This window comes from Taudactylus pleione, unplaced genomic scaffold (assembly GCF_031769625.1).
Source record: "Taudactylus pleione unplaced genomic scaffold, aTauple2 ptg000842l, whole genome shotgun sequence".
NCBI lineage: Eukaryota > Metazoa > Chordata > Amphibia > Anura > Myobatrachidae > Taudactylus > Taudactylus pleione.
Window position 1 is genome coordinate 4,526,526 of NW_028285244.1, and position 18,234 is coordinate 4,544,759.

Here is an 18,234-nt window from a genome sequence, read left to right on the forward strand (position 1 = left end):
ATTTAGGCTTACATTTATATATTATTTAGTGTTATTATGGTATGGCACAAGGTGGTTCTTAATCCATCAATAATGTGTCTCTGAGTGGGGACATAAAACTACTATTATACGCACACCGCGGATCTTGGAAGATCATGTGAAAGGTGTGGGGATACACCAGTCCTATAAAGGCAGTCTTGAAGGGGAATTTGAGACTTTACATTATCTGAGGTGTTTTAAAAATAACATTTCAATAATACATTCTATGCATGTCTAAATATAATACATTAAATGATGGTATTTCCTAGTTCAGGGTTGTAATGCAGTTCTGTATTTACCTCGGTATTCATATTGTCATTTCTGATCACCATCATAATTTTGTTCTCTATTTTTACATTTTCCACACTTCAACACAATAGGAACACACCAGACACATAGGCCAATTATTATGATGACAATCAGTATAAGGATCAAGAATTTGCCTATGCTGGCGATCACTTCCTGGACCCATTCCCCTAGACCTGAGAACCATTTCACTGGGTTCAGCCATGAAACCCATCCTTCTATCTTCTCCCCTACTTCAGCCACTGAAGCATTATGGTTCATACAAAATTCCCATTTTAGCTGCAGAATTTCGTCCATCTTCCGGTCTATCACCTCTTTGGGGTCGCTGGTATCATTGGTGACATAGGTGCAACATTTTACTCCAAATTGGGCGGAAAAAGTTACGCCGTACCCTCTAGTAACAGCAGTTAAATAATTTAACACTAGCCTGTGTTGCACCAGTTCTTTCTTGTACGCTTGCAATTCTCTCCCTGTATACCTGAATGTGTCATCATACATCTCGGTGATATTATCTATTAATTTAGCAAGTTCCTGAATATATCTAAAATTTAATGTACCCCAAGCGATCCAGTGCGACTAAAATTTGGAAGCCATTTGTCTCACTAATTAACTGAGTGGCTTTATGCACGTCACCAGGTATCATATTTAGTTTGCCTCTGTGTTCATACTGCGTGTGAAGATATGGTGATGGTGTGTTTTTATGGATACCAAGCATTTCAACATGTGTGAGGATCATAACTTCTGGGACTACTCTTCCCAGGTAACACAAACCTTCGGAACACGGGGAAAGCCACTTATACGAATTTCTTCCACATATACAATACACATTATTGGGGAGAACATAAGGGATGGTATGCATCATTATCATTAAACACATTTCCCTTGCAAACAATCCTATCTCAGGCTCTTCCATCTGGTATATGCAAGTTTACCAATAATTTCTTTGGTGGAACTCAATGTATACCGGTACCTAAAATGTTTCCCACTAGATTTAATTGAACGTAACAGATCATGATTTACGGACTCATTATCAGCTCTCAGGGAATAATCAGACGATGACCTTTTCACTGTCACTTCCCAACTCCCGGGTTTATTGGGGTTGGTTATGTTCAAACACAAAAGTGATCTATCTACTTGGAATTGATAGAGTTTAAAATGAGGTGGTTTGGATGAGAGGAATTTTCCATCCAATGTTTTCCCTTTTGCAAATTCTAAAATTTCCGTGATATTCAGTGGAAATGGCACCAACCCTACATTATGCTGTCCCTGTGGCACATGTGAACACACCCAGCAATCAGTTTGATTTAATACTTTGCCTACCATGCTATGATAATCCTCTAAAGGATACCCACCCCAGTACGGGTTATATTTAGAGTGGCACCGTTTAATAGAGTTCTCATCAAGTAGGGACCCACAAAGCTCACAAATACAGGAATCTTCAGACGATAAACCTCCACACTGTCCCCGAGTATCCGGAATAACAGCTCTCTTAACAATAACAGTACTAAGATTGGTTAGACACTCCCCTGATTGGCATTGCACTCCTCCTGATTCCACTCCATCAGCACTGCCATCAGCTCCCATCTCCTCAATCGGTCCCCCGTCACAGAAATCGGATATCCCAGAACCAACCAGAATGGTGAACACTCTAAAAGAGAATATGAAAATGAACACAGCAGGCCCGTCCATTGCCACAACAAGACCTGCAAATTCCTTTTAGTTCAGGTATCTCACTATGACCTTTTCAATCCTCCCAGAACAAGTTCGCGATTGACAGGTCCACGCTATCAGCCTCGTCTCCGACTTGTTTCTCCACCAGTTGATTGACCTTTTTGCAGTGAGTGGAATGGACCCAGGTATCTCTCTCAGCCACCTTCAAAGATGTAGTACTTGTCAGCAGCACCTGGTACGGACCTTCCCACCAATCAGTCAAACAACCTGAACGCAAGAAATTCTGATCATAACATATTCTCCTGGTTAAACATCATGACAGTTAGTTTCAGGCATACCATTGGACAACAATTTCAGTTTCTGTTGTTGCTGTTTTAACTGCTTACTCATTGATATAAGATACCTTACAGTTACCTCGTTGTTACCTTTCAAGTCTTCCTGTGGACTTATAATCAAATGAGGTTGTCTACCGAACAGTATTTCACTGGGAGACAGATTCAGGGGGGGTCTGGGAGTGGTCCTTATACTATACAGGACCAACGGTAATGCTTCTGGCCAACCTAGTCCAGTCTCTGCCATGATTTTACTTAACTTATTTTTAATAGTCCCGTTCATCCTCTCTACCTTGGCACTGGATTGCGGTCGGTAGGGGGTGTGAAGTCAGCTATTAATACCCATCAACTTACACATATTTTGAAAAACATCACCTGTGAAATGAGTACCCCTGTCACTCTCAATGAATTTAGGGATACCGTATCTGCATACAAATTCCTGAACTATTTTCTTAGCAGTAAACGCAGCAGTACTAGTGGCCATTGGGTAGGCCTCAACCCAGTTGGAAAATACGTCAGTGCACACTAACACATACTTAAGGTTCCTGCAGGGTGGTAATTGGATGAAATCAATTTGTATTACCTGGAAAGGTCCATCAGTCGGTGGAATGTGGGATGGTTCGGTAGGGATAGCTTTCCCTATGTTCTTCCTCAAGCAGGTCAGACAGGAAATTGCTCTATTTTCTGCTTGGGAAGAAAAACCTGGTGCGCACCAGTATGCCCTCACCAATTTACACATACCTTGTTTTCCCAGATGAGTCAGACCGTGGGCTGCCTCAGCCAGGCTGGGGTAATATGCTTTGGGGGCTACTGGTTTACCTTGTCCGTCCCTCCAGAGCCCGGAGGACTCTTGCCCACATCCCTTGGATTTCCAGATGGACTTTTCCTGAGTTGAACACAAATTTTGCATCTCAATTAATTTCAGCATGTCAATTGTTTGAAAAGACATAATTTGTTCAGTTGGAGAAAACTATTTTAACCCTGCTGCCCATTTTGCAGCTTCATCGGCTCTGTTGTTGCCCTGTGACACCGGATCATCCTCACATGTATGGACTTTACATTTAATTACTGCCACCGCTTTGGGCATTTGGATGTTTCTAAAAGATGTTTTATGTGTTGGGAATGTGCAACTGGTGTGCTTGCTGCTGTCATAAAATTTCTCAGATGCCATAGAGCCCCGAAATCGTGCACCACCCCGAATGCATACCTAGAGTCAGTGTAAATGTTAGCAGACTTGCCTGTTGCCAATTCACACGCTCTTGTTAGTGCTACTAACTCTGCCACCTGGGCTGAGTGAGGAGGACCAAAAGGTTCAGCTTCTATGATGTCTGTCATTTACAACAGCATAACCTGTACATAACTCACCTGTAATGTTGGAAGAGTTGATCCAGGCACAGGTTTTTGGTGCGTTTTTTTTCTCTCTAGATTCGCCCACCTTGATAGATATAACCGGTAATAATTTGTCTATTTTGTAAATATACATCAAAAGACTATTGAACAGATATAAATTCTGTTCCCGGCGGTGCTCCACAAGAGTTAAATATTGAATACAGGTAAAAAAGAAAACTCTTTTTGTGGGGGCACTCTATGTGTAAAAAATTTTTTGAATATTTTTAATTGGATCTCTTAAGATCAAACAGACTAACAGGACATACAATATGGTGCCATGTGGGGACAGATATCAGTCCTCCTCTCAACATTAGCACCAAACTATACATATATTTATATACAATAATTTAAATGAATTGAGATTCTAATTCAACAAAATTTTGATCCATTATCACATGATTAGACATAAGATCTTCCACCGTACATATACCTTGGTGTGTACTTTTCTATGATGGTGGTGATAATCAGTTCATCATATATGTTCCAACATCCATCCATATGAATAGTGATGGTACTTGAACATAGATATTACCACACAATACACACTATTATTATTTCATAAATATCCATAGACCCGTTCTATTATGGTCGATATAAGTGCAACATAACGTGGGTATCCCCAACATACAAGACCATATAATAATCAATAATCATAAATGACGTTCACCAACGAATTCTGTGAGAAATTTCTCATATCATGAGATGGAATCACTATTTTCTAATGATACAAGGTTAGTTTGTGAAAAGCACCTGTATTTCTCAGAAGTGGTGATCTGCTTTTGATCATATGCCCGTCGGCAGTGATGAACAATGAGTCTCACACACTCCAATACATGTGTTGGCAAAGTTCCCCTGCATCTGCTGTCAGCTCCCAGAGATGGAGCTGTTGAGAGTACAGAAAGTAAGGGTATGAAATAATAGCTAAGATCATAACAGTAATGACAATAGTGTGTATACCTCTTATTCAGTCAATAAAGAGTTCAATTTGATGAAAGGAAAATACATATAACTAAAATCAATTTTTCAGATGTAACTTTGGGTGATATATTCTTTTAGGAGAACACCGATCGATTATTCTGTTATTATAGACAGTTTCTGAGCTAAAGTAATTAGCAGTCATCAATTATTCTTATGGTATATAGGCAGTTTCAATCGAATATTCTGCTAACAGTCAATTATACTGCTAATATATAGACAGTTTCTGTGCTTAAATAAGTAAAATGCAGTTTATCCCTCTTTGTATTTGTACTGGTGAGTGTAAGCAAAAGTTGAACTTAAATACAAAGATAAAATATCAAAATTAGAGATGAAAAAGGAAAAGCCTCTGTTCCACACAAATCCAGCTCAGCTGCACAGGTATGTGCTTAAAGCAGTGAATACCCTGCAAGCAAAGCCAGAAGCCCTACTGAGAGGCAAAAGAGGTTCAAACCTTGCTATCAGATATGGGGGATTGATTCCCTTGGTAAGGATAACCCTTACTATCTGAAAAGGTAAGACCTGAAATGAAAGATTTAGTGTATCAAACCTTGCTACACCATGATTCCAGAGGGAGGGATAGCTGCTAACACATTGGGGATCTGGTCTGCATGCTCCCAGATGTCCCCTACATGACCGACGCGCATTTCACCCAGCAGGCTTTGTCATAGGTCCGTCCTGTTGCGTGGGGTTAGTGAGGGCCTATACCGGTTCAGGTGTAAGTGTGTGTGTAGATGCAAGTGTGTCTGTTGGCTGTGATGTTACCGTCATTCCTTCCAGAGCTTGGATACCGACAGCCATTAGTTTTTCGCTCTGGGTCTCTCTCTTCTTTGAGATGTTTTTATCATGTTCTATGGCAGATTCAATGAGTGTATCTATTGTGACTCCTCTCCAGCCAGGTTGTGAGGTCTGAACCCAGGTCTTTAAGTTCTCTTTAAGACCATCCATGAGTACCGTGACTATCATTCCCCTGTGGTGAGTGCTATCTTTAATATCCTCTAACCCAGTGTACTGGGTGATCTCCTGCAGAGCCCGGTCGCAATAATCTTCTGCAGCTTCACTCTCCTTTTGCTTTATGGTGAAAATTTTGTTCCAGTTAACTACTACTGGAAAATATATACCCAATTGAGTTACAACGCGGGAAATGTTACCTTCGTTTACTTGGTCTGTTAAGGGAACGTCACCATCCAATACACAATCCGTGATAAATTTTGTCATGTCAGTATTGCGTGGTAGACAGGCCCTTAACACCACACGCCAATCTTTATTAGTTGGTTCATGAGAACTACCCAAATTCCTCAAAAATTTTTGACATTTGGCTAGTTCCTTTTTGGGATCGGGGAAATCATTTATGATGGAATTTAGTTCTGCTCTTGTCCAAGGACAATGCATTACCACTTCACTCGTGGGCACTCCACCGTTCGCATCTGCATTTCCATTCTGAACGGTTATTGTCCAAAAGGGATGCAGACTGGCAGCGCTGCTACCTTTGACCTTGTTACCTGGCTGGGGGTTTAATGTTGCTGCTACGTATGGTATTAACAACTTTCTCCACAGGTGTAGAGGGTGTTAGCACTTCCCTTGCTGTTACCAATGAAGATGGCGCCACCACTCGTGATTGTTGTGGTGCAGCATCTATCATCTGTACAGCTTGGGAAATGGCAGACATTACAATAGGCTCATCATCCACATCATGAACATTTTCTTTATGGTTTCTTTAGAGAGGGTACAAATTGCTTGTTAAATTTTTATGGGTATTTTTAATAACTGTACTTGCACCTCCATCCACATAAGGTGGAGGTGGTGCACGTGAACTGCTGGCAATACTTTCCACAACGCTACCTTGATGCACGTGCGCGCCATTTTGCGGCTCGCCCGCATTGCAATTTAGCGTTGCGGATGTATTCTCTGGCAATTCGCTCGCAATGCTAGTTTGCGTCGCTTGCGCATTTTTAAGCCATGCATCCCCTTCATGCTGCCACAACTTTAAACATTCATAATATTTTACCTTTTTCTCTCGGGAGCGCATCAAACTGATGTGATCCCGGACATTATCTAATACCTCTTTATCAAAACTACCAATTCTGGGAAACGGTCTAACACTCTTCATCGTCATTTTAAACCATAAATCACAATACCTTATTGCATAAGTACCGTACTTAGTATGCATAATACGACGGGCCGATCCAAGCGGCGCTTCCATTAGCAGCACATCAGTGTCTAACATCTCTATTGTTTGCATGGCTCCCATTCTGAGACAACTCCTATGTTTTTCAATAAAGATTTAAACTGGTGAAAGACAGTCAAGATACTGTCACTTACATGTGGACGATTTAAACGGCAGCACCCACACACCTGTGAAGATTTGAAGAAGGCTACTCCACACATCCGGATAAGATTTAAGAAGGCAACTTCCACACCTATGGAAGTTTAAGTCGGCTACTTCCACGCACCTCTCTACAACAAAGACAACATGTACAACTGCTACTGTGTATAGAACGGTAAGCTGCTTACCGAGCGGCTAGCACTTAGCCCTTAAAGGTCATACGGTACCTCTAACTTTAGGGAACAAGTTACCCCTACCAACAAATACTCACTGTTACACACTTTTTTCCTGCGCAGAAAAATACACGTTAACCCAGATGTTGATAACAATTGAAAAATTTAAACCTCAACGGCTTTGTTTAAACACGTGGCAGCACAACCGGAAGTACATATACGCTATTGTGCGACCAGTCGCATACACAATAATGCGACTACCACATAACCGTATGACAACCTTTAGCTGCGTACACAAAAGTGCGTCTTGACTGTGTGCAAAACTGCGACTCAGCCGCGTGCTCAATACTGCGGCACCCCTCTAAACATAAGGTTCTATCAACAAAGGAAAACAAAAACTCTTTCCTCTCTTGTCCCTGGATTCTAGTCAGCGTCCCTGGCTCACACGAAAACGGGTAGCGATTTCTCAGCTCCGAGCGGTTGCAGGTAAACCCTGCATGTGGCCACTCCACCCTTTGGTGAGATATCGATAACCGTATGTGCCATGTGAGTAGGTACGTGACTTCACTATGAGCCCCCAACTAAGGATATTGAATTAGAACCTCTATACACTCCTGCCTATACCTTCTAATATCCTGCCTATAAACCTCTAAGGATGACGCTATTTTGCGTACACAGTCATATAGTAAATAAAGACTCCAGACCTTGAACCTATGGTTCCAAAGTACAAAGTGATATTTCAAGTAAAAGTACAGTCAGTTACACGCTATGATCTAAGTACAATTTAGCGCAAAGAATTATACAGACCCAAGTACAGTTATACATATGCAGTGCTCTGGACCAGATGTAGGCATCAGCAAGAAACCCCCCGTCAATCAGCATTCAGCAAGAAGACTCAGACTGGGGTCACAACACACACGTTTATACTCTCACAGAAACAGACAACACAATAGAGAGGCTTGTCGCTGATGCCATTGGTTCCCAAGGAGGATGCATCTGTTGCAGAGCATTTAACAGGTTGATTCAAATAGACACAGTCCAGCCTCTAACAACTGGTTGTCTCTGGTTTCCTGCCTCATGCACATCCTAACAGTTGGTCATATAATGTACATTTCGGTGCTTTAAGTCTCTGCGGTCCATAAGTTGAGAATGCATTTTGCGATCTTCACAATGACGATAGCAGAATGCTGTTGAAAGAGTGCAGATCAGTATAAAATCAAACATGACTTACTTATCATGTATTAAACCTTAGCTACCAAATAACCTTTATTTCACAGCAATTTTAATAAATGAACAAACTTGAATCTTATACTTTAAAGCTTATGAGACCTTTTATGTGAATATGTACTGTGTAAGTATTTGGGGTTTGATATAAAGACGCTAGTTAACTTGGGGCAGATGCGTGGGCATGAAGCTAATAAACAGCATTTTCATACAGGATCTTATGCATTCGCTAATATGCGACTAGTTAACAGCGCAATTGTGCGTATTAATGTGTGTATGAGAAATGGTGAAAGATGCAATGGCATGATGCTAATAGTAATGTCACCATATGTACTTAAGTGTGAGTTTACCTAAAATGGCGCTTGGGTGGCCATTCGCAAAATGGCGTCTTGCGATCTCATTTTCTAAAATGGCGTCTTGCAGCCAGTCGCAAGATGGCGTCTTTACGATCTAATTTTAAGCTGATCTTGTCTCAGCCAATTATCCAGCTTCGACATGCTCCACATTCCATCTGCTCCATATACTGAGCTGTCATGTTTGTGCTTCAGTCACCTGTTGCATGAGGAAGAGCTATATTAGGCCTCCCAGGTTTTGCCCGGGTTCTCCAGACCCCAATCCTACAGCTATGGCCAAAAGTTTTGAGAATAAGTATTGGTTTTCACAACATTTGCTGCTACATGTTTTTAGACCTTTTTGTCAGATGTTGCTATGGTATACTGAAGAAAAATTACAAGCATTTCATAAGTGTCAAAGGCTTTTATTGATAATTACATATAGTTTATGCAAAGAGTCAATATTTGCAGTGTTGACCATTCTTTTTCAAGACCTCTGCAATTTGCCCTGGCATGCTGTCAATCAATTTCTGGGCCACAATACTGACTGATAGCCACCCATTCTTGCCTAATCAATGCTTGGAGTTTGTCAGAATTTGTGGGTTTTTGTTTGTCCATCCGCCTCTTGAGGATTGACCACAAGTTCTCAATGGGATTAAGATCTGGGGAGTTTGCTGGCCATGGACCCAAAATTTAGATGTTTTGTTCCCCAAGCCACTTAGTCATCACTTTTGCCTTATGGCAAGGTGCTCCATCACGCTGGAAAAGGCTTTTTTTTGTCACCAAACTGTACTTTGATGGTTGGGAGAAGTTGCTCTTGGAGGATGTTGTGGTACCATTCTTTATTCATGGCTGTGTTCTTAGGCAAAATTGTGAGTGAACCCACTCCCTTGGCTGAGAAGCAACCCCACACATGAATGGTCTCAGGATATTTTACTGTTGGCATGACACAGGACTGATGATGGCACTCACCTTTCCTTCTTCGGACAAGCGTTTTTCCAGATGCTCCAAACAATCTGAAAGTGGATTCATCAGAGAAAATAACTTTACCCCAGTTCTCAGCAGTCCAATCCCTGTACCTTTTGCAGAATATCAGTCTGTCCCTGATTTTTTTCCTCGAGAGACATGGCTTGTTGCCCTTCTTGACACCAGGCCATCCTCCAAAAGTTTTTGCCTCACTGTACGTGAAGATGCACTCACAGTTGCCTACTGCCATTCCTGAGCAAGCTCTGCACTGGTGGTGTCCCAATCCCGTAGCTGAATCATCTTTAGGAGTCGGTCCTGGCGCTTGCTGGACGTTCTTGGGCACCTTAAATTCTTGATAATTCAATAAATTGTTGATTTAGGTGCAATCTTACTAGCAGCCTTGCCTGTGCAATGCAATGATGACTGCATGTGTTTCCTTGCAGGTAATCATAGTTAACAGAGGAACAATGATTTCCTTAATCATGCCTCTTGCAAAGTCACCGAGGTTTCATCCTTCAGCTTTTATCATTGCCAAGCCTATTGCTTGTATAAATAACCAAGCTGGTATGTTATTCGCTTAACATGTGAACCACATTTGTCTGGAAAACCTTGCTTTCATCAACGCGTTTGGTATCCCTCATTTATCCAGATGTTTCGATGTCTACTACCGATATATACACATACATCTGTGAACAGCAATAACTTATGCTTATTCTACAAGAAAAGATGTTGCAGCTAAATAGATTTGGATTACCAGTTTGGCTGTTTTTGACCAGTTAAGAATCAAAATGAACTTAATCATCGATCAACTGTTTATCTGGATCTATCAGAGGTCAATTGGGACTACAACAACCATAGTCTGCCAAAGCACGGTCACTGATAAGCCACCCTTAATTTATCCCAATGTTATATTCACTCAGCTGAGCATCCAAATCTGTTTATTTTGTAACCAACATGAGTGACTAAATTGCATAAGAGCCTGTTGTTCCACCAGGGTGCCAGATGCATTAGTATAGACAAGTAGGAAACGCAGATGATTATACAGGGATACAGTCAAAAAGCCGATGGCCAGGAAGCCGTTTGCGGAAACCCAGGCATTTAAATACCGAAGTGGGACTAAAGACAGGCATCTATATCCATACGCCGGAATCTAGACAGACGGCTTCCCGAACGAAAGTAAGCCGGGCAGTGTTAGTGCTTAGCCGCAGGGGAAGAAGGGCTAGGTTTAGGGACCCCCGGGGGGGACTTCGGGTGAGCACCACCCCGGGTTAGGTTTAGGGTGTGGGGGGGGGGAATTAGGTTTAGGGTGCTGGGAGGGGATAGGTTTAGATACCTCCGGGGGGAGATTAGGGTTAGGCACCACTAAGGGAGGAGGGGGGGGGGGGGGGGGGGAGGGTTAGGATACTTACCAGCCCCAGTCGGGATCTTCAGCATTCGGCTTGCAGCATTAGGATTTAATCAGACGACATCCCGGCCATCGGCATTTCATACCCAACCAGTTACAGAGATCGGTTTTATGTCCAAAAGGGCACAGATGCATTTTGGGTCATGGCCCACATGTTAGGGACATATGATCTAGATTTTAATCTCATTATCTACAGTGGTGTGCAAGGTAATTGGGACAAAACTCGTTTTTTGTTTAACAAAACTATAGATTTGCCTATCAATAATTCATGACAGTCTTCATTTCCCCTTCAGTTTTAGAGACACAGATCTGGTTTTGTGGTAAATTTTAGCCAGCTTTGAAACTCTAGATCTACTGACTTATATGATGTGTTTTTTAGGAGCTGTAATTTTAATGATTGTCCTGAGTGTATTACTCCTATCTGAAGAATAAACAACAATTTAATAAAAAACGAGAAAACAATGTTCAAAAACAGTTTCTAAACTGACCAACTTTACTACAAGTGGACAGAATCAGCTGAAATAAATTTTCTGTTCATTCGAGAACACACACACTATCTCCAGTAAACACATATATATACACACACACACACACACACACACACACACACACACAACACTCACAAAAAAATCTTTGTTCCAATTAATTTGCACACCACAGTAGGATTCCTACCTTTGCACTGGTCTATATTGATACAGTATAACACTAAATAGTGTAGATATGTTCTATAAAAGATGACCTACATAAACAGATTAAGAAAATTAAACTTTCAACTGATACTTAGGATAGCTTCTAAATAGTCATTACAATCCATAACTCAAAAGGCTGTGTACAGTGATGTGTGCTCGAAAAGGGATCATTTATTTTAGCCACCAATAAACTATAGCCTGAAATGTTTACATTTAAGCATAACTTTATTGCTTTTGCATAGTTGTAATTATAAAGTTTAAAAATGATTGAAGAGAAAGCACTAACATGTCACAACGTAGATTGCAAGATGATGAAAAAAAATGCAGTTAGTATTGTGGGTAATATTACATTACTATCAATAAAGTTTCCTTAGAAACCAGTCATACCAGGTAAGTTCTATTTGTCAATGACAGTTCAAGAAACATAAAAGTGCTGTGTTCAGCAATCATGGTATACACAGCTGCCACTACTTGCCTTACCCTATAGTACACAAACACCCCAGATATCCCGATTCAACATTTCAAGTGCTTTGACTTTTAAAGGGGTATTCAACCAGCCCTGATAATTTTTCGAGGGCAAAAAACTGGAGTTTTCCCCATTTTTATGCTTCAGACAATTCAATCAGATCCCGTTTTTTCTCCCAAAAAATTAACTTTCGGACTAAAACACATAGAAGCTGTTATAAGTTCACAGACCTATGTGTTCTCAATGGTGGCTTCCTGAAAAACAGCCTAATTATCAGAGATTTTTTTTCCAAAGCCTTCAGAGATCCCCCAAAATAAAAAACCCTGATGCAGCCACGCTGCAGGTCTAATTGGATAGCCCTGGGGATCATTTAACATGTGGCAACTTGCCACGGCTAAATGAATTCCCCCCTTAATGTGATAATTACATTATCTATGAAAGGGAAAGTTTAAAAAAAACCAAAAACCTCAAAATGTTGTTTTTGGGAAATAAAAAAAAAATTAAACAACCATTCTTGCCATCAAGAATTCATACACAGAAAAAAAGCAGATTATACATTACAGCTTCCCTCGAAACAATGGTACTGCGTGCAGGAACTGCAAAATTTGTCACCAAACGGAGGAGATAAATACAAGAAAAAACCTCAAACAAGCCACAATTTTCTCTAGCTCAAGTATTTCAACCAGACAGAAGCACCTTTCACTCTTAAAAGGCACTGAAACACAGCATCAGGTTTTCCACCCTGTGACTCTCCGGATTTAGTACATCCAAGACTTGCAGCAATGGTAGCCATAAATTAACTAGCCACGAAAGTCACCAGGCTAGCAACCCTACTTACACCTGAAAGAAAAGTTTTTTAATATTTTAATTTAAAGCAGCCATGACGGGAAGAGGGAGATATTTGAAAGATGACACTTTACTTTATTAGAACACATTTTCTCCAACTTAAAAAAAAATCCTAATGATAAAAGAAATAAAATGAAAAAAAATAAAAATAATAATAAACTTGTTCCCCAGAAAATGTCAGTGTTGTTACATTTTAGGTTATGCAGACAAATGTAGAAGTTTTATTTTTTTGGGTGGCAATATACGAATCACAATTAAAGAAAATACATGGCAATGTTTAAATCAGCATGAGAAAATAGGGAAGGGTTGAGAAAAAAAAATGAAAATAGGCCTAAGTAAAAGGAAAAAATCACAAAAATAGGTTCACATTACAGTACATAAATATTGACAGTATTTTCAAAGTGATCTTTTTTTGGTACAATTTGTCTCTTTTCCTATATAAGCCAATAGGGGTTCTCCCACAAAACTAAAAACAGTTCCATATTTGTTTACATTTGACTTTAAAATTTGAGAGAAGGCAAAATCTAAGTTTTCATAATGCAACTCAAATACATTAATCCAATTTAAGAACCTGGGTAAAATCTTTTTACAGAAAGCTTTGCAACAGCAGAAATGTGCAATATGGACAGAAAGCAAATACACATGGCACATTCTCATTCAGATCTTGTCATGTAAAAAGTTACAAACATCCCTAATCCAAATAAATAATAATAAAAAAAAAATGAGTTGTGTGTTGTTTTATGTATCCTAAAATTCACTACAAAAAAAAAAATGGCAAATGTCTCACCAATATTTACATTGTAATACCCAGACTGGGCACACTGCTACAAAACTCATAAAATACATGGGGAGTAAACATGAAATGTTTTTACTCTTAGTTCTCCGTAATTAATTCTAGCAGCTTGTCTATCTAATGCTGTTTCCATTCTTGTCACTGCTTAGTCATTAGGCAAGATTTAGTCTGTGTCCTCATCCAGTTCATAACTGTTTTTGTTATAAATATCCTTTACTAGTAAAACCCGTATAAGCAAGTTTTCCAAAGTGTTTCGATCCAGGGGAGAGGATGTGAACCACACAAGGGAATCAGGAGTAGCGGAGCTTTCAGGATTCAAATAAAACACATCCATTCTCTGATTCAGATTCTGGGGGCTGCAAGAAAATGGAAGAAAATATTACAATACACAAATTGTTTTAGAACAAAAAAATTATAGAGGGTGCACTCTGGTCACTATATAGTATCTTAAAAGCAATATATTTTATTGGGTAGAAGTTAAAATCAGATATGAGGAGCAATACATTTTCTGGAATAATCCAAGTAAATACAAAGTTTCTGGTTTATAATATTTTTTTTATAATATTACCCTAAATGAATATTTAAATTATTTTCACAAAATATTCAAATGAAAGATAAAGGTTGTGAAAAAGAAAAAAAAAAAAAAAAAAGAGATTTTTTAAAATTAAAAAACCAACGTCATATGCTGTCCTTTTATTTCCTCATTAATCCTTTTAATAACAGTGCGTGTGCCTCTCAATGAATAGTTGCTAAATGTTGCTACGGTATCTGTAGCCTGATTTGGAGTCTGTTTCAGCATAGATCTCTGCTATAAAGCGCTCAGGCTCTATTGCTAATACGAGATGTGGTGTATATCCTGGCGGACGAGTAATGCCGGCCGTCGATATACCGACGCTGGCCAAAATGCTGATGCTGCTATCCCCCTTACGAACAGGAACCAGCGTCAGAATCCTGACAGCCGGCATCCCGATTGTAAGACACCGGAGCAAGGTAAGTGTTAGCCGCAGGGAAGTGGGGGGGTGTTCTGAAGAGTCGAGCTTCCAGAGTTGGGATTTGAAACCGTGGCTCTTCAGCCGCCGGTGTTTCATACCGAACCCTTCTAATACAGCTGTAGTTGCTACAATGTTTTTCTGAAACTGGTTCACTAAGGAAATGGGACAGACACTGCGCCAGAGAAGAGTAGGGCCCGACGTGAACGTGGTAAGTATGGGATCATATCAGAGCAGGCGGGAGGGATGTGTGCGTGGCGTTTATGTGATGGAGCGACAGAGCGGGGGTCGGAGCAGCAGATAGAGAGGGGGGGCCAGACTGAAATGTATGTATCTCCATGATTACGAGTACTTCTATTCCTCTACAGATCTCTCATCTTTTCATTTAGTATAGAATCATATTTCCTTTTTGTAATACAGGTTGAGTCTCCCATAATCAAATATTTCAAAATATTCTGAAATACGGAATAATTTTAGCAGGACTGAGATAGTGAAACCTTTGATTTTTGATGGTTCAATATACACAAACTTTGTTTAATGCACAAAATTATTAAAGTAAAGTATAAAATGACCTATAGGCTGTGTGTATAAGGTGTATATGACATATAAATGAATTTCATGTATCTACACAAACTTTGTTTGAGCCACAAAATTATTGAAAATATTGTATAAAATGACCTTCAGGCTGTGTGTATAAGGTATATATGAATCATAAATGCATTCTGTGTTTAGATTTGGGCCATATTCCTAAGACATTTCAATATGGTATGCAATTATTCCAAAATACAGAATATTCCGATATCCAAAATACCCTTGGTCCCAAGCATTTTGGATATGGGAGACTCAACCTGTACGTTATTGTTTACAGGAACCGAGAAATAGTTCTATATAATTCATATGTAAAATTATCAGATTTTATTAAAGTCCCCACATGTATGATCCAATTTAAAACTGAATTCATAGTTACATAAATAGTTTTCACCAGTTTAGATCCCCAAATGCATTTACGCGTTGTTAAGTGGATGGTCTGTGCGTGCTGAATCGGCAATGCCATACCATTTAAAGGGAAAGGTACTGGTGTAACTATAACATTAGGATCAATAGTCGGTCACAAGCTTAAGGGTTAAATACCCGTTTTGTTCTAAAATGTAACGTTTGTACGGAATAGGAGAAAATACTGGTATAGGTTCAATAAGGGTGAACACGCAGGTGATCCTTTCTTCTTAACCAGTTTTTAAACAAATATTTATAATAATGACTGACCACAGGGGAAAAAAAAACGACATTTAAAAAGTAGAAATTGGGCTAGCTGTCTAATCACTGTAGGGTCCCCCCAGCGGGTAGTTCACATATTTAGCAATGACTGATGGCTCCATGTCTTATATCCAGATACATTTTCAATATATTCCAATCCCATTTACAGCCTAAAAATAAAGTAGTAATATAGTGTGGATATATTAACAGTAGCTGTCCTGTTATTATGACAACAGATGCTGCTGATGGTGTGAAGTGCTGATATCTTTGGTATCTAATATTTCTGAGTTTGCCCATAACCTAATCTGACTAGAAATTTCATCAATCGAACACACATTCATAATTAATGGATATTATGTATCACAATTTTTTTTACTTGAGGAAGGAAGGCATATCCGTTTCGCTAATATACCTTTTCAAGGCTGACAAAAAAGTAAAATAAATGCGCACACACACACACATATATATATATATATATATATATATATATATATATATATATATATATATATATATATATATATATATATATATATATATATATATATATATATATATATATATATATATATATAGCGTTCCCTCCAGGAGGAGGGCAAAAAGCGCCCTGTCCTCACAGCCTGCGGGAGCCGTTCTCACCTGCGGGACGCAGTGTCCCGCGGGTGGAGAAACATGCGGTGACCCGGTCACCGCCGGAGAATAGACGCCCGGCATCTATTCTCCCTGTCTGCAGGGCTTGGGGACTGCCCGGCGTGTCCGTAAGTGCCGGGCACGCCCCCAAGAGTGACGAAAAGGGGGACAAGTCTTATAGACACGCTCCCTTTCCCGGTGACCACACCCCCTTCTCGGCCGCGTGCGCAGGCATGCCCTCTCTAGCTCCGGCGCCCTGCCTCCCGCCGGAGCTAGAGGGAACACTATATATATATATATATATATATAATGTATGTATCTATAAAGGACTGCTAGGAGTGTAAATAAGTCTACATTATTTAATTAGGAGGAATTGCAATGTATACAAATCTGACCTGTCAGATTATGTTATTCCATTCCTGGTGGGGGCAGACTTATGAGGGCAGTATGACAGTTCTCATTTATCAAGGTGCATTTATGTAGAACCAATATGTATAGCAAAGTAACACCAGGAACTATAAATTTTGTCTAGCCTACGGTTAATCATCTTGAATTTCAAGATCTATGAAGCACACTTTCTACATGGGACACTGTGGTGCTTTCCACTGATTTTCTAGCTCAATAAAAACAAAAGCATATAAAGAAAGTCATTCTTTATTTTTAGGGTGCCATAAGGGATCTGCAGCACCTTACAAAATGCATAAATAGTGTGCAGACATAACAAGACCAAGTGCAAAAAGACTTAAGGTGCGTACACACAGTACGATTAAAATGTACGATGTGAACGATAACGATCATATAGTTATCGTTCATATTTTTCGGTGCCTCCAACCCACCAAAGACCTGCGATGCGCGGGCACATATGGATGTGCAGGCCAACCTGGTCGATATTGAGCAGGTTATTTTATAGGGACACGCGATCGTTGATAGCGGGTCGCTAGCCGTCGTTGGTGGGTTGGTGGTGTGCTGGATGATAGATATCCAGCACACCACCACCACTGGATGATAGATATCGATCATCCAGCACACCCGGGAGATTGTTCAGCGATATCATTAAGGATCGCCCCGTGTGTATGCACCATTAACGGTATTTTTACTAAAGTGAGAGTTTTTTGCCCATAGCAACCAGGTTCTACTTAACACCTATCTAGCACCTTCTAGAAGATAATGGCTAGAATCTGATTGGTTGCTATGGGCAACATCTCCACTTCTAAAAGCTCTCACTTTAGTAAATCTACCCCTTACATTTCAAAACAATGCAGAATGTAGAAGGATACAAGCCTATAAACAGTACTGCATATACAGTCAGCACACGCACTCGTAGGTTCAGTGCTATTGTTGGCAAGTGGGAGAACATTAATGTTCCCGCTAAAACAGCATGCCCTGAGCCTTTCCCACCCGCTGGCCAGTGTCCCGCAGGTAGGAAAAGTTATGGTGACCGATCACAGCG

General features: G+C 40.1%; 1 protein-coding gene across 1 annotated transcript in view; it reads right to left on the reverse strand.

Moving 5' to 3' along the window:
- Positions 1-12,042: 12,042 nt before the first annotated feature.
- The window catches only part of ZMYM2 (zinc finger MYM-type containing 2), a 77,328-nt gene continuing 71,136 nt past the window's right edge, over positions 12,043-18,234 (reverse strand). Inside the window, exon 23 of the mRNA XM_088458546.1 lies at positions 12,043-14,267. Within this exon, the coding sequence (XP_088314672.1) occupies positions 14,075-14,267 (193 nt within the window). The 3' untranslated portion in view covers positions 12,043-14,074. The remainder of the gene's footprint in view (positions 14,268-18,234) is intronic.